Here is a 23,567-nt window from a genome sequence, read left to right as displayed (position 1 = left end):
GCAGGCTCTGCAGGTGCACCTATTTAATACCAGATGAGCCTAGAGAAGTGCTTAGTCTTCTCCTGATTAGGATGGAGATGTGCCTCATCAGTTTGCTACAGACACGTGTGACATTGCATCCCTGAGTCTCTCTGGGCTCCAGTTCCCCATCTGTAAAATGGGTATGATAACATCATTCCCTATCTGTTAGACTATAAGCTCTTTGGTGCAGAGACTATGTCTTACTATATATGTGTACAGCTCTTAGCACAATGTGGCCATGATCTTACGTTTTATGGTCTGCAATAATAGTGATGAAAAAAACTCAGGGATAGAATATAAAAACATTAAGAATGGCCATACTGGCTCAAACCAATGGTCCATCTAGCCTATTATGTTATGTCTGCCAGTGGCCAGTGCCAGACGCTTCAGAGGGAATAAACAGAACAGGACAATTTTGAGTGATCCAGTCTCTGTCATCCAGTCCCACCATGTGGCAGTCAGAGGCTTAGGGACACCCAGAGCATGGAGTGGGATCCTTGACCATCTTGTCTGATAGTCATTGGTGGACCTAACCTCCATGAAGTTACATAATTCTTTTTAAAATCTCTTATGCAACATCCCCTGGCAACGATTGTGTGTTGAGTGAAGAAGTACATTCTTTTGTTTGTTTTAAATCTGCTGCCTATTAATTTAATTGGGTGACTCCTAGTTCTTGTGTTACATGATGGGGTACATAGCACTTCTCTGTTCACTTTCTCCACACCAGCCATGGTTTTATAGAGCTCTATCATATCCCCCCTTAGTTGTCTCTTTTCTGAACTGAACAGTCAGTCTTGTTAATCTCTCCTCATATGGAAGCTGTTCTATACCCTTAATAATTTTTGTTGCCCTTTTCTGTACCATTTCCAATTCTAATATATCTTATTTTAGATAGGGTGACTGGAACTGCACATGGTATTCAAGGTGTGGGAGTACCATTCATGTAGATAGTGGCATTACGATATTTTCTGTTTTAATATCTATCTTTTTCCTGATGTTTCCTAACATTCTGTTAGATTTTTGACTTCTGCTGCACATTGAGTGGATTTTTTCAGAGAACTATCCACAATGACTTACAGTGTTTACCTGTGGGGCACCACAGAGCCCATTGGCCAGACACACAAGTGAAAAATACAAATCTATTTGAGCAACATACGAAAGTAATAAAAGGGCATCACTTGTGAAAACATAAGTAGAATCCTTTTGGTTTTAAGAATATTACAAAGAATCTATCATTGTTAGCCTGAGTGTCCCTTTAAACAATCTCTTGCTTGCTTATTTGCAATTGAAAGTGTTTTAAGTCTCTTAAAATTCTCTTTCTCTGCAGGAAGACAAAATGCGAGGAAAAGAAAAGAACCAAAGGAAGCACATTTTTGGTGGTAGGTTAGTGAAGCTCCTGTTTACATTTATGAAACAGCTGCCTTTTTAAAAGATTTTTATGACCATACAAGAATATGCACATTTAAAAAAAGAACAGAATGGAGCAAGGGCCAGCTTTTGAAAGGTATTTAGATATCTAAAGATGCAGGTAGGTGCCTAGTGGATGCCTGCGTGTTTTTGAAAATCCCATCAAACACCCATTGGTATCTTTAGGCACCTAAATACCTTTGAAAATCTGGGCCCAAGTCTATACAAAATGACTTTGCTTAGTATGAGTAAATTTTAATGGATAGGGCCCATTAAAGGGGAAAATCTTGGCCTAAGAGTTTCAAAGCTATCTAAAGGGATTTAGATATTGGATTCCTATTAAGTTTAATGTGTGCATCCAGATCCCTTCTACAGCTTTGAAAATTGCAGCTTTAAATCTTCCATTAAGTTCAAACTATGGGACATTGCACTGTAAGCGCATTGAGGGCAAGGACTGTCTTTTCATTCTGGGTTGTACAGAGCCTAGCACAATGGGATCCTGGTGCATGACTGGGGCCCCTAGGTGCTTCATAATCTAGACACTAAATAAAATAATAATCTTAGGGAAAATTAGGATGTAAACCATTTTTAAAAGGGAAAAGTATCATTTTAACCATAAGGTAGCCTTACCAATCGGTGTGAAATGAACAGGGGTAAAGAGGATGAATGAGAGAGAAATGAAAGAGAAGAGTGTGAGACACACAAGGGAAAACAGTGAGGGAGGAGAAAGAGGCAGTGAGATGGGGAGGAGTTGCTGAGTTGCAAGCCTGAGCATGGGCAGCGGGTACCATATTCTGGGGGGGCTGTGCCTCCCCAACAGCCAGGCATGGCCTTGCCCATGCTCCACCCCCAGGTCTCCCTCCTGCTTCCTGCCCGCTCTCTGTACCTGCCCTCCCGGCACTCTGGAGCTTGGGGGATGGTGGTTAGCCTGGGGCAGGGGCCGGGGGCTGCAGTGGGGAGGGGCTTTGGGCTCCAGTGGGGGGTATTTGTGGAAGGGGAGGGGCCTTGGGTGGAAGGAGTGGGGTTGGGGACTAGCCTCCCCCAGCCTGCAGTTCACACGCCACCTATGAGCCTGAGAGATGTGGACTTACAATAAGACGTGGTGTTGAGGCCATGGGAATGTCTTGCGAAATCTAAAGACTCAGACAGCAGACTGCTGTTACCTCTGCTAGAGTGTTTGATCCTGCCCCAGTGAAATCAATGGGAGAGTAATTTTTTCCCACGGTGATCGTAGATGCTATCTTATTTCCATTCTGAGCCTGGGGGAGGATGTGGACCATTCCAGTAGGAAGAGCTGTGAGGGCAGTTTTTCCAGGTCCATTTATACAGGTTTCTCCTCACTGAGTCTGAGCAGGCAGAGTTTAACAGAAGGGTAGGGCTGAACAAACTGTTCATAGTGAATAATTCTTGCAACAGTTTGCCAATTGCCCATAAGCAGCATCTATGATCTTAAATCTATTCATGATTCAGAAGTATATGCTGCAGGACTGGATGAGCGTAACCCTGAAAATCAGGTTTCTGGTGCAAATATCCACAGAGTTCAAAATTCAATTAGCAGCCAGTCCAGCTCCCACTGAAATTAGTGACAGTCTCCCGCAGAATTCAGTGGGAGCTGGGTAAAATCCTTAAGGCAAATAACCCTGCTGTTGTCTTTAAAAATTTTCATGAACATTGCTGCCAACAAATGTGTTTATGTCACATTCAGTGTGTCAGTGAGTTTGCATTAGGGTGACCAGACAGCAAGTATGAAAAATCGGGATGGGGGTGGGGCAGGTAATAGGCGCCTATAGAAGAACATGCCCCAAATATCGGGACTGTCCCTATAAAATAGGGACATCTGGTCACCCTAGTTTGCATAATATGTAGGGTGTTTGTGTAACATGCGGTGTGTTTGTGAAATGTGCAGTGTGTCAGTGTATTTGTGTAACGTGCCCTGTGTTTGTGTCTCTTTATCCTGCAGGCTGAGCCCCAAGTGGATTCTGGTTCTGTTGTGGCAGCTCACTGGTGTGCTGCTGGCCATTCTTCTGGCTGCCACCCTAGTCACTCTCTTTGTCCTCTATACCTGCTTCTCAGATCACACAGTGACAGAGGCCTATCACCAACCACCGTGGCAGTTTCTGGACTATTACCTCTGGCCTTATATGAAGCTGCACAGTTCTGGCATGTTACCCAAGTAATCCCCAGGCTTCACAGAAGCTATTGACCAGTGCAAGTGTATTCACAGCAAAGCCTTGTCACTCTACAACCTCCAGGCATTTGAAACGGCTAGCTCCCTCAGATGCTTTGCAATCTGCAACACCCAGAGCTCTAATTTTACACTGTCCATTCCGCAGTAATGAAGTGCACAAGAAATTCAAATGTCAAACTCCTGGGGCCCTGGGGGTCACCTATACATTCAGATGTTTAGAGAATCGCTGGAGTAGGAAGAACCTGTCATGTTAGGCCAACACTGTGCTCGATAAAAGCTATAATGGAATGTTTAATAAGAGATATCATCTGTTCCTATACATGCCCCCATATTATTCTACAAATGTATGCTGTAAGCTCGGCAGACAGTACTGATGTTCATTGAGAAAAGACAGACATTAGCCACATTCCTCTCTGGTGTAACTCCACTGATTTCAGGGGCTGCATTCAGACCATCATATTTTTTTGCAGAATGAACTGGAAATTATGGGTCCAATCCTCAGGTCTGGCCAAGCTAGGACCAAGCCAGTTTTTTAAGCAGATTCCCATGTTGCCATTTTTACTGTGCTCTGGGGTGCACTGAGGTATTTCTGGGCACATATATACTCATTTGCGGTGTAAATGTAGTCAGTATAAATTAAACCCTCTTGGCATAATCCACATGCCATTGTTTATCCATTAAGAGCAGAATATCTAGATAACATATCATGGCAAGTGTTTGCACTGCTCTGTTCTGGCAGCATGAACAATGCTACATCCTCCATGAGCCATTTGAAACAGGAACCACATATTTCAGAAAGCAAACACAACAGGAGCTAGGCCACAACATTAGGTTTCCAGGGGCATCGCAACCTGGGGTGCAACACAGCTATGGAGGAGTGGGGCTAGCGGAATGTATTTTTATTTCAATGGTAGTAACTTTCTGGCTTTATTTGGTTGCCACTCTATAGCTGAATCCCTGTTCAATGTGTAACCTCTTCCAGTGGTCAGAAAGGAATGAAGAAAAGAGTGGGTGAGCCCCGGTAAGGATGCTGTGCACAGCTTCACTGTAGAGCTACCTGTGAGATTCACCTGGTGCAAATATTTGCATGAGAAATTGCTTCTGTAATGCCTGAGCCAGAGAGCAGACAACACCAGCTGCCCGGCATGGCCTCATTGCAGCAGCCAGTTAACACTCAGCAGCCAGAGACAAAACAGCAGCACACTCCCACCTCACATGGTGGCCAAATTCAGCCTCAGAGAGGATGGAGAAAGGGAATGAAGAGGGCACAGTTTCCATGAACAGGGCAGGAGCTGATCAGCTCCCAGTCAGCATTTAAATACCCTGGGTTAGCTTCCTCAGTAGGCTATAGAAGTGATTCTTACAAAGGTGCACATGGGCACAGGGTACCCAGAACCCCTGGTGGGAGTTACAAGGTGAGTCTCACTCACAGGAGCCAAGCTATACCTGAGGGGTTATGGGTCACTACGCTAGGCTGGCGGACTACAGGCTTTTGTCAGAGAGCATGCAGGAACTTGTTAGCCGATGGAAGTTGATATGGCCTGTCTGAGTGCCCTTGTAAGGGGGGTTAGTCATTGCAATACCCTCTGACAGGCGAGTCCTGGCTTAATCCAAGCCCCACATCCTGGGTGCTGTAGTTCACACCCCTCCAATGGCAGCCTCCTCTGGGGTGTGAGGTGTCCTATGGCAACATGAAGAAGTTCTGTTCTATCATCACCAAATACCTTCACACAGCCGTAGTGCTCCAGGAGCATGTCATGTGTCTCGTCTTCTGTAGAGGTCTAGCTTCATAAGGGACCTTTGAGACCAGGCATTTGTGTAGTGGCTGAATACCAGGTAGGGGTAGTATCATTGTCTGGGCCTCTGCCCAGAGGCATATGCAGGAGACACTGCCACTTCTGGTTCAAATCCTTCCTTGAAAGCGATTCATAGCATTGCACACCATACCCACAAATGTACCTCTCCTCCCCAGAGAAAGTAGCAGCTCTCTTTCCAGGACATTGTATAAATCACAAGTGACAACGCATCTCTCGAGTCCCATTTCAGGTCCAAGGAGGAAAGGTTAAATGTGCTGAAGAAATTACATCCACACCTAATTTCCATGTGCCCACAGGTAAAACTGTGCTCCAAATAGGTGAACCTAAGCTATAATTTTGTGCCCACTTCAATCAGCAGCGCAAAGCATCTGCCCTAGTCGCTGGTGCAATTTTCCACTGTGCACATATGCTCCTCCATTTTGTTAGCAGTGCAACTGTGCACCTTCAAAGTAGTGGTGCCTGCATTTTTTCGTTGGAAAGTACTCATCGTTGCACGGCAAATGCGCATGTTTTTGTGCGGCATCCTTCCTGGTGCTCATAATCCTACACATTTGCAAATATAGCTCTTTATGTTTCCTCCTCTTATCTCAGTGCAAACAGAGTGCAAATGCCAGCACAGCCTGAAAGCAAGGTATAAGATACTGCTCTCAAAGTTCCACCTGGCATGAATGCACTGCATAGGCAGTCTGTATTCTTAGGCACCAGGTCATGGACTTCTCCAACCTTCCTGATAATTCTAGTGCCTGCTTTCAAAAGTATCCTAATTCAAAATAATTCAGCATTCGTGTCCAGCAGACTGCAAGCTCTGTCTGGCTTTTTCTGATCAAAGAAGGTGAGTTTTGATTTATTTACAAATATGTCAAAAGTAAAATCGGAAAATGAATGGAAATTGTATCACAAGATTTGACATAATTCACATGATTTGTTTTAGTTTCATAGATATATAACTGTGCTATATATTAAATATTATATAATCTAGAGGTTTTCTGTCAGACAGAAATTTACTGTGAGCCTGGGTTTAAATCTGAGATGCAGCTGGCTTTGAAGTGCATGTGTGGGCTCCCACTCTACTTTTAATATAATTTGTAATTTATTCGATAATTGACTATAGCAGATTCAGAAAAGAGATAAGACCTATGCAGTTCAGATGGTGCCATGTCTACTACGAATAACACTGTCTCTGGGAATCCACTGCCAGAAGATTAAGAACAATCACTAACCTTAGTGCATGCAGAGCCAAATGTAAAACCCACCCCTTTATCCAGACAGTCCCACAAGAGAGCCTGCATTTTCATAGACTCATTCATAAAAACAAAACACAAGCCTAAGCCCATTTCTTGTTGTCAGGGAAGGAGAGGCGATTCAGAGAGCCGATTATTTTAATGGGAGGTGCTCAGATACCATGGTGATGAGCCCTGGATAGATAGATGAGTATGCATGGTGATGGTATGTATGGCAATGACAGATAGCTAAACAGGGATATTATTTACCTTTTCTTGCAGATTACATGTATTTATATTTGCGATGTGTGTTAATCAGTTCAGATAAAAGGAATTTACAGTAACTGCTCTTAGTCCAAACCTCAAACCAAATCTGAACTAAAAAAAATTGTATAGATTAAAAGTTTCAGCTGATTTAAAAATATCCCACAATATTTTGAAATGGTCAAACAAGGGAGGGAACCCCCCACCCCCGAGCATATATATGATAGCCAAGGCATTATGCATTGACCTACCCATTCAATTCTAGACTTATATGTTACAATTAAGCTTGTCGGGAACGTTTGGGGAATTCTGGGGCATTATTCTGAATATATTCGACCCTCCCACCTCTGTCTCATATTCTGTGGAGAGTCTGAATTATTTTTAAAGCAAATACAATCAAACAGTTATGAAAACACAAATATACTAGAGGCATATCATGCTCAGATGAACCATGTGCACAGGGACTCAATGTGCATGGTTCTCTCCCACCCAACAGCAATTCCCCCCTTCCCAGGACTCATGGAGGGCTCTCCAGGGCTCTGGGAATCTGTGATTGGGGATCAGGCAGCAATGGGGCAGAAAGGATGGAGCTGTGAGATGCATGTCCCCCCACATCCAGATGTATTAACTTTCATGCTGAGCCCTTTGTGTTGGAGAACCCCTTCACAGGAGGGTTCTAGGGATAGGTGCTGACTGGGGGAGTCATTGGCAGCACTGACAAAGACCTGGAGTGGAGTCACAGATGGCCCCCCAAAAGATGTAGGGACACAATGGCCCCTTGCCTCTGAGAGATCCCTGAGATCTGCATGGAACTCAGGGAGCCTTCAGGACATATGGGCCAGGTCCCTGGTCTCTTCCCCAAAGCAGAATTCAGTGGCAATTCCCTGAGAAGAGAGTCACAGAGCTTCCTGGCCCCGATGAAGAAAAGCAGAGATTCAGAGCAGGCTCTAGAGATTGCACCCCAGTACTACACAGCACACTCCCCATTTCCTCAGCAGCTATTCACCAGGAAGATTGCTCAGGACAGTTGGGGCCCTTCCACAGCCCTCTTTGGTTAGTAGGGTGAGTCCTGTGGCTAGTAGGCATCTGGTCAACTCTCCAAGCCTGATGTGGGAGTGGAGGTGGTGAGTCGGAGCGTGGGACAGAGAGAGAGAATGACTGGATACGTTAGAAAAGAGAACTATACTCTTGAGCTGGTGTCACAGGGTGCCTTCGCCATTACCCCGTGTACTCAGCTGCCTGGCCTGTTTGTGTGGCCTCACAGCCACAAACACCACCACCCCCCCCGTGTTGTTATCTGTCACCAAAGTGTTTAGCAAATCCCTTCTTACAAAGTAACAACGTAATGTAGGCTTGCAGAAAAGGCAGGCTTCCATGCTACTGTCACTCCTTTGCCCAAGCTTCCTCTCTGAGCTTCCTCTTCCTCCCACTTGTATCCTCCCAGTTACCCCATTAGCATCACTCAGGTGCTTACAATCCCCCGACAGAAGTTCATAATTGCCTCCCGCTTGGCCTGCAGCTTCTTCAGGCTGCAGCAATGTCCATGACCAGGGTGCTGCTGAAAGGGCCCTGTCCCAGCTGGGGACAGAATCTGAGGAGAAAACAGGAAGAAAGGAGAAGCAGCAAATGCAGGGGAGGAGATAGAGGAGACACTTCAGGGTGTGAGAGAGATGGACCCAAAGGGCTGGCTGGATGAAGAAGGAAAAGAGGAGTCACATCCTGAAGGCAATGTAAGAAAGGAGACCGAGTGATGGTGCCTGAGATCGGAAAGGAAAATCAGGAAAAGGGGAGTGGAGCCAGATGAAGAAGATAAAATAAAAGCACAAGAGATGAAGCAACTGGTATTTTTGAACTATACCGGCTGAGTTAAAGCGGTGCCCCCTCCTCCCCACCCCAGTGTGGATATAGCTAAATTGGTATAAAGGGGCTTATACTGGTAGCATTAATATCCATAAAGGAAGGTGTTCAAGGCACCTTGATAACTGTGTCCACACTAGGCTTTGTACCTGGATAACTAGTTTGGTATAAAATTACACCCATGATGGACAGAGTTATTCCAGTACAAAATTGGTGTAGACCAGGCCTAAGAATGCCCCAAACACTAAAATGCAAACAATATAGACACTGTATACCCTTCCTAGGGTGGCCTGCTGTACTAGTCTAGCCTGGTGGTAAAGATGATGTGTATCACCATGGCTAGTCTTGCATCTAAGAAAAAATGGGGTAATCTGCCGGCGGGACAAAGAGAGAAAACAACATTCTTACCCAGGACCAGTGAAGTCACCAAAAGAACCCCAACATGGTATTGCACCTTTGGCTATAAGGAGTCGGTGCTCCAAACAGAGAGTGAGGTTGTAGTTCCTCACAGTTCCTCAAACTTCTTCCCTCTTCTTACCAGCATCACCTCTGTCATATCTGGCCAGAGTCTGAGCGAAATGTTTTCACTCAGGTTCCAGGGTCTCCTCAAACACTGCCTTTGTCTGATGAGAAAAGTTATCGTCAGTCTGTTAATGGCAGAACTTCCCATAGCATCTCATGATCCATGACACCTCCAAGACATTGCAGAAGTATAATTGTCACAAGTGTTGGTAAGATGGCAAATGTTAGATATAATGAGTGGGCCAACTGACCTGCCCCTCCACTTGTGGAAGTTGTCTACACAAAGTTGTATTATTTACTGGCAATTAGATTGTACCTTTCTTTAACAAGTATTTCACAGACTGAGTTGAGGGAATTATCACACAATGTTTCCAGTGCTGTAACAGCTTGGCATTCTTGCTACTCTTTCTCACAGCCTCATCCACTTTTACATATTGTGTTTGAAATACTGAAATGACCAAGAGAATAGAAATATCTTGTCAAGGAGGGCCAGCAAGTTGGCATCTTGTCTGATGCACGAGAAAAAGCAACCACTTGACAGGATAATCTATTTAATGGCTGGGATGTATTTTTAATGTTTGGTTCTGCAGCCCTCTTAACTTGAGAAGAGAAGTGAACATTCTGATAACAGTTGTCTCCAGGTCAAATGTGAATTGAATAAGTAACTCCCCACCTACTGGCTTTGGAACACCAACCACAGAAAACAATTCCTTGAAATAAGACAACAAAGATTCATGTTTTTTCTTCATGTTGTCACACACAGAACTGACATCTGTTGGCATGTCGGCTTATTCTGTTTCCACAATATGCCTTCTGGAGTATTCTGAAATTTATTGCAACCACACTTGTGTTGGGGTCCTCAGAAAGAATTGAGACATCAGATTTTTAGGCCATCAAATGGGAAATATGGAGTCAGAAATGAGAATATTTTGATATTCCCATTTTTAATCAATGCAACTGCTTGGTCTTCTGTTTCAAGCTAATATTACCAAGAAAATGGAGCCAAGACTTTAAAATGTTAACAGCTGCAGAGACAGTGCTCCAACACCTCAACTTCATTGGAAGAACAAAATCTCCATCTTCATATGTGTGAGGGATTCATTTTAGTTGGGAGCTAAAATTCTAAAAGACTAAAGGTGAAATCCTGGCCCCGCTGAAGTTGATGAAAAAACTCTTTTTGACTTATGTGGAGGCAGGATTTCATCCTAAGTTTATGCATTTTACAAGAACTAGAAATATTACAGAAGGGGTATGTGTGAGAGAGACACACACACAGAGAGGTTCTATTTGAGGGTCAACATACTTACCTCTATTTATTATTTCTCATGTCCTTTCCACACTTTGGTTCATTGTTGTCCAGGTCTCACTGGCAAATTGTATTTACGTGACAAGTACAGGCTGCTGGAGGGGCAGTGGTCTACAGTGCACGACGGTCTTTTTGAAAAGTTGAAGCTGGTTGATTGCTGAGTCAGCTGTACACTCTCCCCCTCACCTTCCCTGAACCCCAAACACATCAGGCATTGGAAGGCTGGGCACCATCTTTCACAATGGAACTGGAAGGTCCAGCTCTTCCAGCATCAGCCCCTTGGGATGAATTATTAGCTAAATGGGAATGAAGACTTGGAAAGGAAAGAAAAAAATAAAAGGAAAGTTTGTATGTGACTCTGAGATTCTAAACCATATGTACACACACACACACACACATGCACCGACATACACACAGTGTGCATGCACATACATATAAACATATTTGACTCCTTCTCCTTCTGCCTTCACATTGAGGCTGCAACCAAGACCTGCCTTTTTTTTCTCCAGAACTTATAGGGAACTGTATCATTCCTATCCGTTGCTACAGTGTAATCACTGCCAAACCCTCTAGCTTCCCCTAAACAATTTCTATGGTGCCGTTACAGCAGTCAGTGGCTCACTGAAAACTGAATAGGTGGCAACAACGTAGAGCAAAGTAAATTTAACATCCAAATAAACAATCCAGGGGAGGCTCAATTTCCACCAACATGCCAGAGCATCCAGGGACCTCACAGTAGAGTTTTGATGTAGCTTAAGAACGTAAGAATGGCCTGGGAGAGACGAATGGTTGATGTAGCCCAGTAGCCTGTCTTCCAACAGTATGTGGTGTCAGATTCTTCAAAGGGGATTAACAGGGGAATTATTGAGTCCACTCCCAACTTCTGGCAGTCAGAGGTTTATGGACACCCAGAGCATGGGGTTACATCCTTCACGATCTTGGCTAATAGTCATTGAGGGACCTATCGTGCATGAATTTATATAATTCTTTTTTTAACCCAGTTATACTTTTGGCCTTCACAATGTCCTCTGGCAATGAGTTCCACAGGTTGACTGTGTGTTGTGCAAAAAAAGTGCTTCCTTCTGTTTGTTTTTAACCTACTGCCTATTAATTTAATTGGGTGACCCTGGATTCTTGTATTATGTGAGGGGTAAATAATACTTCCTTATTCACTTTCTCTACACCATTCATGATTTTATAGACCTCTATCATATCCACCCTTAGTAATCTCATTTCTAAAATGAACAATCCCTGTTTTTTTAATCTCTCATTTGACAGCTCTTCCATACCCCCCATCAGTTTTGTTGCCCTTCTCTGTACTTTTCCCAATTCTAAAATATCATTGTTTAGAAAGGGCAAACAGAATTGCATGCTGTATTTCAGGTGTGGGCATATCATAGATTTATATAGCAGGATTATGATATTTTCTGTTTTATTATCTATCCCTTTCTTATTGGGTCCTAACATTGTGTTAGCCTTTACGACTGCTGCTGCATATTGATTGGATGTTTTCAGAGAACTATCCACAATGACTCCTAGCTCTCTTTCTTGAGTGGGAACAGCTAATTTAGACCCCATCATTTTATATATACAGTTGGGATTATGTTTTCCAGGGTGTATTACTTTGCATTTATCAACACTGAATTTCATCTGCCATTTTGTTGCCCAGTCACCCAGTTCTGTGAGATCCCTTTCTAACTCTTCAAAGTCAGCTTTGGACTTAACTATCTTGAGTAATTTTGTATCATCTGCAAACTTTCCCACCTCACTGTTTACCCCCTTTTCCAGATCACTTATGAATATGTTGAACAGCACCGGTCTCAGTGCTGATCCTTCGGGGTGACCCTGCTATTTATGTCTCTCCACTGTGAAAACTGGCCATTTCTTCCTACCCTTTGTTCCTATCCCAAGCCTGCCTAGTTTGCTTCAGAGCCTTTGGTGAGGGATCTTGTCAAAGGCTTTCTGAAAGTCCAAGTATGCAATATCAACTGGATCCCCCATGACCATATGTTTGTTTATCTCCTGAAAGAATTCTAATAGGTTGGTGAGGCATGATTTCCCTTGGCAAAAAGCCATGTTGACTCTTCCCCAACATATCATGTTCATCTGTGTCTGATAATTGACGTGCAGTACATGGTACTTTGTCTATATTCTGATCCTATTAGTTAATAAGAAAAGTTACCAGATAAAGAAATGTGGGTGTATCTCCTATCTTTACTGGAAGTACAATTTACTCAGTTTGCTCACAGGCTTGACGACTACTATAGATGGTTACTGCAGATTTCCCCTTCAGACACCTCAAATCCACAACTGTCAAACAATCACCCTCATGCCCTACGCTGTAATGGGAGCCCAGGTGTGTATCACTTTCTGTCTTGCAGCCTTATCCTGAACATAAAACAAATAGACTCCTTAAGCACTGAGGCTGCTATTCAAAATCTCAGGCTGGCTAATGAGCATTGGCAGATTTGTCTATACTGGATATGCACTGGTAACATGCAATCAAGTGGCACACCCAGAGTGAACGCACCTGAAACACAGTGTAGTCCAGATATAGGGCCAAATTCTGCCTCCCTCCTGAAGCAACTTCTGATCTACTCAGGTTCTGTGGCGTTGTGCAGCAATGTTGAATTTGGCCTGTGCATTTATTTTTCACTTCATGCAGCCAAAATAAAATGGACTGTGAATGGATAATAACCCTAGGTTCCACAGGAACTGCACAGCCAAGTAGACTGGTAATATTAGAAGAAACTAAATGCCCCACAGTGAGAATATACATACAAAAGTACACGACCCACTTCCTTTGGGATCTCATATGATCTGAAAGGTGTGAGTGACTGTTGACTCTGCTGCTCCCTTATATGGAGCTCCCAAGACAAGGCAGGAGGTTGTTCTGTTATTGACACCTTTAATTGTTTCTTCTTCAAACACCCACCATATCTTAGCTCAGTAGGGTACCTTGCTTGTGCCACTCAATTAGATTCATGTCAGTTTCTCCTTCCTGTTATGATGTAGGGACCTTTTCGTTGCCACTGAGTTCCATTAAGTTCAGTGGAGAACTCTTCTGGTTTGAGGACTGCAAACTTCAGGATTCCAATTCATAGATAGTTGACAAGCCTTTTTCATAAGGCTCTTTTGGGTGAGGGATAGTTCAGTGATTTGAGAATTGGCCTGCTAAACCCAGAGTTGTAAGTTCAACCATTGAGGGAGCCATTTAGGGATCTGGGGCAAAAATTGGGGATTGGTCCTGCTTTGAGCAGGGGGTTGGAGTAGATGATCTTCTGAGGTCCCTTCCAACCCTGATATTCTATGATAAACTGCCTGAGTCAAAGAGGTTGATGCCAACTCAGGTATGTGAGTTGGTTTAACTCTTGATTCACCAGTTACATAATACACTGGCAACCACATACAAAATAATCAAAGGTCATAATACTTTTTGAAATCCTTTCCTGTCACATTTTTCCCTGGGATAAACAATGAACCACTAACATTGACTTTGTTTGTTATTTAAGACTCAGATGTCCAAGGAAAAGCAAGGATGTTGAAGGAGATCCAAATAGTGCTCTGTTTCTTTTTTGTCTTTGTCTTTGCCATTTTGTATGAAATCACCCTGCAGTCTGGCTGCGTCTTGTCATGCATGCCTATTTCTAAGCAATTCCTGACACAAGAGGATATTATGAGCCAGAGCAGAAGCATCATCTTTGTGGAGACTACAGATCGCCTTGAGCCTCCTCCGTTGGTTTCATGTTCTGTGGAATCTGCTACCAGGATCTACCATGACAGACCTGTTGTTTTCTTCATGAAAGGGCTGAACAATAGCACATGGCTGGATTCAAATTCCACTTACACAGCCTTCTCACTTTTATCTGCTATGAAGAATGTCTTCATTTTTCCTTTCCAGATGGAAACTTTGTTCCAGGAGACACCTCTGCTGCCATGGTATCACAAGGTGAGAGGAAATGTTTTTGAACAAGATTTAAAATAGAGGTGGTAGAAAATTAAAGGAACATTTTTGCACATTGTTTTGAAGTTTTGAAGCTGTTGTTGTTTTGTTGCATTCAATATGGATCCCTGTTTCTTGATGATTTGCCATGCATTAGTCAAAATATTTATTGAAATTGTTATGGACATTTTCCATTTCCTGATGACAGGAGTTATGGCAAACGGACATGTCAGTAATGATTTTGATAAGCATATTTTATCAAAATGGTTAATCAACATCTTTTTTTAAAAGGGAATTTTTTTTTATAAAGAAGTTGTATTTGAAAAATTTTAGTCAGCATGAATTTAAAATAAGCATTTATTGTTTGGGAAAAATGATTTCAGTGCTTGTTAAAGGTGTCAGAAACAGCAATGAAAATGTCGGGGGACAAGCTCTAGAAGTGAGAGGGTCATTCAGAGGTCAATTTGGGGGCAGGAAAGGCAGTGATGGTCTTCCAAGGTCAACCCACGCCTCTCAGAACTGTTGTTCAGGGAGTTCACACCCCTTTGAGTTCTTGTTCTGAGTCCTTTGAGTCCTGTCTGAAAACTCAGGCAGGCATCACTGCATTAGTTTGCACTTGTTCCATGTTTTCATGGATCTGTTGGCAACCATTACAGTTAAGGACTTCTTTATTTTATTTATTTTTAAATGAAAGCGGAGAGTCTGGAGAATAATCAGGCAGTTGGCTGCTAAACTGCTACACCAGCCCTCTGTGCACCAGCATAACTAAGGCCTGAATTTCTCTCTCACTTTTTATCCTCTTTAGAGAATACCAGGAAAGGCGAGTTCCAAAGCCCACTGAAGTCAATGAGAATCTGTGGGCTTTGGATCAGACAGTGAGTGTGTAAATTGAAATGGGGCAAGGTTGTTTTTGTGGAAATTACAGTTAATGATTCATATTCTCATTATTTCATAAATGTTGCATGTTTCCTCGGCGTTTACTGCACCTTGGAAACACCTGTAGAATCACATTGAACAAAACCTACAGCTGCTCTTGCCTTTTCCCAGCAAAGTTTCATAGCTGGGGGCGGGAGCGGGAGGGGGGGTGGCCATTAATTTTTAAAGGGATTAAAGTGAGGATAGACACTGTTGAGAGTTTTATACACTATATAGCTAATGGGATCAGGTGTTCTGAAATTTTGAACTGGAGACAATTGCATCTCTGTGATCCCTTTCCAACTCTGCAGGTAAATGCAACCCAGGAAAAGTACTGGGTTCATATCAGCTCTGATGCCAGCAGACTTGCACTCATCTGGAAATACGGTGGGACCTACATGGACACAGATGTCATCTCCATCAGGCCTATTCCAGTGACAAACTTCCTGGCAGCCCAGGCTTCCCAGTTCTCCAGCAATGGGATTTTTGGCTTTCCTTACCATCACTGGTTCATTTGGGATTGCATGAAAGATTTTGTTCAAAACTACAATGGACACATTTGGGGAAACCAAGGACCCCTCTTAATGACGAGGAGGCTGCAAGCCTTGTGCAACCTGACCAATTTCCATAATGTGGAGGATCAGAGCTGTCAGAACATTTCCTTCTTACATCCTCAGCGTTTCTACCCCATCCCTTACCCAGCATGGAGGCAGTACTACAAGGTTTGGAAGAGAAGCCCTGACTTCAACAACTCCTATGCTTTGCACCTGTGGAACTTCATGAACAAGGAACACAAGACTGTGGTTGCAGGAAGTAACACGTTAGTGGAAAATCTGTACAAAACATACTGCCCCACCACTTATAAGGCCCTTATTCAAGGCACAGAAGGCAGTGGTCATATGCAACAAAATAAGACTGAATGACTGGATCTAGCAGAACGAGGTGTCCTTTCCAGCCCTGATAGTCCTGTGACTAAAATAAACTGCACAATGTGTACCTCCTCTTAGTCAGTGACTCAGCCATTTTCTGTCTGCAAACCACTTCGTAGGAAAGAGTCTCTCAGAAACCACCTCTTCTCCCAAGTTTCCCCAGGACCTAATGAAATGTGTAAGAAGGTGGGGGTGTAAATATCATGTCATCACCAATTACAAGTATGTTTTGTCCTTTAGGGTAAAATTTTCCAAAGTATCTAAGTGATCTAGGAGCTTGAATCCCATTTTCAAAAATCTCGTTGGCTTTGCGAGCCAAAGATCCACTGAAAAACCCAAGGGTCAGATTTTCAAAGGTATTTGGTGCCTACAGATGCAGAAAAGTGCTTTTGAAAATCCCATTAGGCATCTATCTGCATCTTTAGGGGCCTAAATGCCTTTAAAAATCTGGCTCCTTAGATTCTTTGGGAATTTTTTTCTTGTCATTTGCTGAGTGCTTGTACAGTACTTTGTGTAATGAGGCCCCAAGCTGTCTCAGCCCTCTCAGTGCTACTGTAATATCAATGTTCAGTAAGAATAAATATAATAAACAATCATAGCCCAAACTTCCTCCACTCCAACTGTTCATTAACGTTGTTTATTTTTCCTCTCTTCTGCTTCAGCTATGTACCCTACCTTCTGGACAGTGACATTTTAAATGCACATATAAATAAAATATCTAACCCACTCCAATGGCTCTGGATTCCCCTCTCAAATCTCCTTCAAGCTTCTGGGATGGAGTGAAAAGGAAAGGGGGTTGTGTTTATTCATTGTTTCTTAATATATCTCTCTAAGTACTTATATGGCCCCATTCTTACGGCATTTGGGCAGCTCACTTAAATTATTGAATTTTGTCTCCCAACAACTTGTGAGGATGGGAAGTGGTATTCTCCCCATTGTACAGCTGGAAAAGCAAGGCATGGAGATGAAGGTCAAGATCCACAAAGGAACCTAGGCACCTAAAGCCCAGTTTTAGGCACTACTGCAATCCACAAAACCCCCATTCAGCTACTGCCTAACCCTGCAGGTGCTGAACTCATGATTTAAGTTCCCTTGGCACCTATGTTTCTGCCTCTACTCACATGTGCTGCCTGCAGGACCCAGTCTGGTAGGTATGCTCTGAGCACTCCTGACTCAGCACAAAATGGGAAGGACTCCTCTCTTATAACCTTTAGCCCAGTGGTTAGGGAACTCACACCAGGTGAAGGGGACACCAGTTCAATTCCCCCCTATGCCTGGTAAGGGGAAGGGATTGCAACCTAGGCTTCCCACCTCTTAGATGTGTGCCCAAACCTCTGAACTATAGGTAAGGCTAAGCTTTTGCACTCATATTTTTAGTAAAAGTCATGGACAGGTCACAGGCAATGAAGAAAAATTCACAGAAGCCCATGACCTATCCCTGACTTTTACTAAAAATATGCATGACAAAATGGGGAGCTTCAGGGTCCACACACTACCCAGGGGGCCCTGGCTTGGAGCTCCCAGGGCTCCCCTGCCACCCGCGGCGGCTACAAGCTGTGGGGCACCCGGGGAGCTCCTGAGGACCTCGCAGTTCCCAGCCTCTACAGGCAGCAAGGGGACCCTGGAACTCCCAGGTGCCATGGGCTCAAGTCACATAGGTCTCTGGGACTCATGGATCCCATGACTTCCAAGACAAAATCATAGCCCTAACTATGGGGTATACGGATGTGAGAGTCTCTCCTGATGAAGCTTGGTCAAGTTTGTATGAATAATTAAATATGCATTGGGGCAGAGAAAGCACGACCCTCGGTACATCCGCAGGCAGTTAGCCTCTACCAGGCAATGTCTAGACTGCTATTTTTAGCATGTTATCTCAATCAGTGGTAACACATGTACATTTACGTAATATAAGAGACCACGGCACAGGCAGTGTGGCCAAGCAGTTACAGCTGGGCTGGGATCCACATGGCAGTGATAGTGATCAGAGGAATCACTAGAGCCAGGTTCAATAAATAAGAGTTGCAATTGAAGTCAGGCGATGGTCAGAGACCAGAGAAAGCACCAGGCTGCAGTCAGGAGGCAAGGGTCAGGGTCAGGCTGAGATCAGAGAATGGAGAGCAGGCAACAAGATGAGGTCTGGAGTCAAAGCAGATCCAAAGTCTACATGGTTGCCCAATCAGCTTCCTGGGGCACCCTCCAGGGTTAAATAGGGCTCCAGGGTATTGTCACTCTGGGTCACTTGAGCAGTACTTCCTGCAGCTCCGACTCTCTACCTTGCTCCCTGGCTTAGTCCTGGGGGAATTCTGTGCCAAAAAATTAAAAATTCTGCAACAAAAAAATTAAAAGTTTGCACACAATATTTTAAAATTCTGCAAAATTCTGCATATTTTATTTCTCAAAATAACACAGTATAATCACACCAGTTTCAATTATTTTTCATTATTTATTTCAAAATACCTGTCAGTAAGTATATCTGTAACAATACAGGCAACAAAAAAGATTCAGGAAATTTTTTTTTTACAAATAGATTCCTTACTAGGCATATTAATACAGAACTCTGAGTAATAATTCATTTAAACTACAATACAGAACTGTATTCCCCACACTCCTCAGAAGCAGTGAAAAGGCGTGGGGGAGTCAGGGGTAATGGAGGAGCTGAGGGACAGGGATGTAAATTGCTGGGAAGAAGTCAGGGAGTGAACTTGGAAGGTTGTTGGGTACGGGTGGGAAAAGTATGGAACAGGGTTTTTTTGGGGGGGTGGGCAGGGGTGAGGAGGGATTGTTACATAACTTCCCCTGTGCAGACCCTGGCTGACCTCTTGCCTCTCCCATTCAGTCAGGCACATCTGCCCCGTCCCATTGTGTTCCTGCACCCCCATGTGTCCTTGTAGCCCCTGTCCACATGTGTCCCTCCAGCCCCACTCAGACATCCACTCCCACATTCCCATGTGGCCCTGCACCCCCTCTCCCTATGTAGCTCTCTCCCCCATCCCCATGTGTCTCTGTGCCCCCACCCAGACACTCCCCTGTCCCTATGTGTCCCTGTACCCCTTCCCCTGTCCCCATGTGTCTCTAGGCCCCCACCCAGCCACCTTCTGTCCCTATGTAGTGCTGCACCCCACCCTCCATCACCATGTGGCTCCGCACCTCTCTCCCACCTGTTGCTCTGCGCCTCCACTCCCATTCAGCCCATGCCCCAGTCTGTCCTCTCCCACTAGTCCTTATGAGCCACTGTCTGACCCCACCACCACCCCATGCTGTCTGTCTCCCCATAGCCCCTGTCTCCTGACCTGTCCTGACAGGTGCTGTGAAGAAGGTAGACTTTCTCTTCCTTAGCTGGCCAGGAGCTGCTGCTTTGGTTTATCAACACAATGACCTCTTGTGAGCAAAAAGCAGATCTACAGAAGTTGTTTTCTGCCCGAAGCTACCGCTGTTGTTGTGCCATGGCACCATCTGGTGGGCAAAAGGCAGAACTGCAACAACATTTTGGCAGAAGCTTTTTTTTGGTGCAAAAAATTAAAAAATATGCTGGGCTCATTAATTATGCAGGTACGCAGTAGCGCAGAATTCCCCAAGGAGTACTGGCTGTGGCTTTGCATGGGCTCCTGGTGATGATGTGGGACTATCAGCTGTTCCAGGATCTGCAAGCCTGGGGTCTCATCCCTAAAGCCTTACACCTGTTCTGGAAATTACACCTCCAGCTGCAGTGTAGCTACACCCTGAGAGAAAAATGAAAAGATTGTTCAGCACCCTGTCCCATCACATCCTGTCGTGATTATTCACCATGATGCTTTCCTCCACTCTGTGGTACAAACAAACCCGCACCCTGTCTTTCCTGTGGTATGATTTGCAAGCCACAACAGCAGAAGGTCTTCCCACCATTTAGTCTCCTGGCCTTTTATGAGGGGATTACATTTACTTAGAAAGAAATGTAAGCTGGATTCTTTCCCAGTGTTAATTCAAATCCTTTCAAACCCGGACTTCTAAGAAGTCTAAAAGGCAAATCCCTTCCTGCTCTGCTTGAAAGGCTGTTTAGAAATCTAAACACAGGGGATGCACAGGGGATGCCAATTTAATAATCCGTTATCAAACGTTTTCCATTTGTGATACGGTATCTTTTGTAAACAAAGCGGCTAACAAGCAGAGTGCATTCTGTAGCCTTTTGTCTGCTTCATCAATTACAGTAGAATTAGCTAGGGAGAGTATGTACACTAGGGTTGCCAACTTTCTAATTGGACAAAACGGAACACTCTTGCCCCACCCTCTGCCCCACCCCTCCTCTGAGGCCCCAACCCTACCCCTTCTCCGAGGCCCTGCCCCCACTCACTCCATCCCCCCTACCTCTGTCGCTCACTCTCCCTACCCTCATTCACTTGCTCATTTTCATCAAGCTGGCTCATGAGTTTGCAGTGCGGGAGAGGGTGAGGGCTCCAGGGTGAGGCCATTGTGACACTCTGTACCTCGGGGGAACACCCTGTACCTCCATGTTCATCCTTATAATATGATTGTGTGGTAACCAATACAAAGTTTGTCATGTGAGGGTCTTCAGAAGGTTCATGATGCACTGAGCATTGTTGTTATAGTAATTTTATAGGTTGTAATTTCATGCAAAACTCCAGGAACAGAGGGGCAGTTCACACCTCATCAGGGCATGTATGGGACAAACCCAGCCCAACCTCACAGGAACACAGGATCACAGGAAATGGCCTAGGCAGCAACAAAGGATCTGTTGGACTCTAGAGTGAGTCACCCCGCTTCCCTTGGTCAGTCAGAAACTACAAGATGGTAATTCTCACCTGACTCTGAAGGGGAGGGCAAAGCCAAGAGGGAAGAAAGAACATGATAAAAGGCAGAGACGTTTGCCAAGCTCTCTCTCTTCCACCTCCATGTACAGACACCACCACCAAGCAACTGAAGCTCTGATCAAAGGGGAGAGCCTGGCTGAAGCGCAACCAGCCAGCCTGTGGTGAGAAGTATCTAAGTTTGTAAGGGCACCAAAAATGTTAAGATCAGTTTAGAATGCATTTAGCTTTTATTTCATTTGACCCGATCTGACTTCTTGTGCTTTGACTTATAATCACTTGAAATCTATCTTTTGTAGTTAATAAATCTGTCTGTTTATTCTACCTGAAGCAGTGCGTTTGGTCTGAAGCATGTCAGAGACTCCTCTTGGGATAACAAGGCTGGAACATATAAATTTCTTTGTTAAATTGATGAACTCATATAAGCTTGCAGTGTCCAACAGGCATAACTGGAGGAGGTTCCTAGGGTTGTGTCTGGGACCAGAGATATTGGCTAGTCTCATTTGCTTGCAGGTCGCTGGGAGCAGCTTACATGCCAGAGGTGGGGTGTGAACAGCCCAGGAGTGGGGGTTCTCACAGCAGATCAGGGTAAGGTTGGCTCCCAGAGTCAAGGATTGGAGTGACCTAGCAAATCACCAGTCCAGATAACACCAGCTGAACATAACACTGGGTTAATCAGCACTCCCAAGCTGACCCCTTATATATCCCTGGATTCAGTAGGCTTCCAAGCTGTCACCCTCATAGGACCTTGGATTCAGCAGGCTGGGTGGAACAACACCTCCCAGCTGTCACCCTCCTATGCCCTGGGCACCGCACTGGAATAGAGCACGCCTGAGCTGGCTGGGTCGAGCAGCACTTTCAATCTGCCACCCTCATATGTCCCAGGTTCAGCCCATCCCTATCCCCACTTTCACATTACAATTGTTCTGGTAGTAACCCACTTGATGAGCAACTGCCACAGGATTTTTGGGTGCTGCAGGGATCTTTAGCTTAGGTACGATGAGCATTGCTGCAGAGTGAACAGGGGGTTCAGAACAGAACACCCACAAGGGGGTAGGGAGGAAGAGAGAGGGAGAGAGAGAGACAACCAGCTTAACCATGAAAGTTATTTATTGCCAGGAAATAACCACAGGGGAGGCAAACAAACAAAACAGTTATAATATTAAATCTAACTTAAATTTGATTATAAAAGTCAGGTTTAGAAAACTATAACTGATCACACAAGTCAGGGTCAAAAAGCTATACGAGGGGGGGGGGGACTGGGTTCTCACCACTCTGTGAAGCTTGAATTGATCAGGGTTCCCAGGTGGTGGTGGTAGCTGAGCATCCGGACTGCTGGAGATAAACAGAGCCCTCAGCTTGATCAGTCAGGAGAAGATGAAGTCCCAGTGGAACTGTTGCAGATTTTGGATCCAGGCATCAGAACACTTACTTGAGCATGAGTAAGGTTTTTTGTAGGGAAAGAACAATGGTTCAAGGGAGAACACTAGATTTGTTTATTGCGAAACTGATGACTCAAGGGAGTATACCAAAGTTGTTTTGCTCAGGCTAGACAATAGGAACTGATCATTCCTACCTATGGGCAGTATTCCTTGGAGGGAGCTCACAAGGCAATTCGGGAGCTTCACTATTTTGGATATCAATAAAGGATTTATTACTAGAATTGTTCTGATAACTACTGAGCTGGTTTCAGAGTAGCAGCCATGTTAGTCTGTATCCGCAAAAAGAAATGAGAGACTTATGGCACCTTAGAGACTAACAAATTTATTTGAGCATAAGCTTTCGTGAGCTACAGCCCACTTCATTGGATGCATTCAGTGGAAAATACAGTGGGGAGATTTATATACACAGAGAACATGAAACAATGGGTGTTACCATACACACTGTAAGGACAGTGATCAGGTAAAGTGAGCTATTACCAGCAGGAGAGCTGGGGGGAAAAGCCTTTTGTAGTGATAATCAAAGTGGGCCATTTGCAGCAGTTGACAAGAAAGTCTGAGGAACAGCAGGGAGTGAGGGGTGGAATAAACATGGGGAAATAGTTTTACTTTGTGTAATGACCCATCCACTCCCAGTCTTTATTCAAGCCTAAGTTAATTGTATCCCGTTTGCAAATTGATTCCAATTCAGCGTCTCTCGTTGGAGTATGTTTTTGAAGTTTTTTTGTTGAAGAATTGCCACTTTTGGGTTTGTAATTGAGTGACCAAAGAGACTGAAGTGTTCTCCGACTGCTTTTTGAATGTACTTGTGGCACCTTAGAGACTAACAAATTTATTAGAGCATAAGCTTTCGTGGGCTACAGCCCACTTCATCAGATGCATAGAATGGAACATATAGTAAGATATATATATATATACACACACACATACACACATA

General features: G+C 44.2%; 1 protein-coding gene across 1 annotated transcript; it reads left to right on the top strand.

The window, feature by feature from the left end:
- The first annotated feature begins 14,140 nt into the window (after nucleotides 1-14,140).
- On the top strand, nucleotides 14,141-17,107 carry LOC140917011 (alpha-1,4-N-acetylglucosaminyltransferase). Its single transcript, XM_073358908.1, has 2 exons — nucleotides 14,141-14,551; nucleotides 15,772-17,107. Exons 1-2 carry the CDS (start codon nucleotides 14,141-14,143, stop codon nucleotides 16,381-16,383), a joined length of 1,023 nt encoding a protein of 340 aa, XP_073215009.1. The 3' UTR covers nucleotides 16,384-17,107.
- Nucleotides 17,108-23,567: the final 6,460 nt, after the last annotated feature.

This window comes from Lepidochelys kempii, chromosome 9 (assembly GCF_965140285.1).
Source record: "Lepidochelys kempii isolate rLepKem1 chromosome 9, rLepKem1.hap1, whole genome shotgun sequence".
Taxonomy (NCBI): domain Eukaryota; kingdom Metazoa; phylum Chordata; order Testudines; family Cheloniidae; genus Lepidochelys; species Lepidochelys kempii.
The sequence above is the reverse complement of the archived record's forward strand: the minus strand, read 5'-3'. Positions and strand labels throughout refer to the sequence as shown.

What these genes read in the sequence shown, in the direction of transcription:
- LOC140917011 (XM_073358908.1), top strand. Translation starts at nt 14,141, where the DNA reads ATGTTGAAGGAGATCCAAATAGTGCTCTGTTTCTTTTTTGTCTTTGTC. An exon ending in TGCTGCCATGGTATCACAAG is followed by an intron (nt 14,552 to 15,771) that starts GTGAGAGGAAAT and finishes CCAACTCTGCAG; the next exon opens with GTAAATGCAACCCAGGAAAA.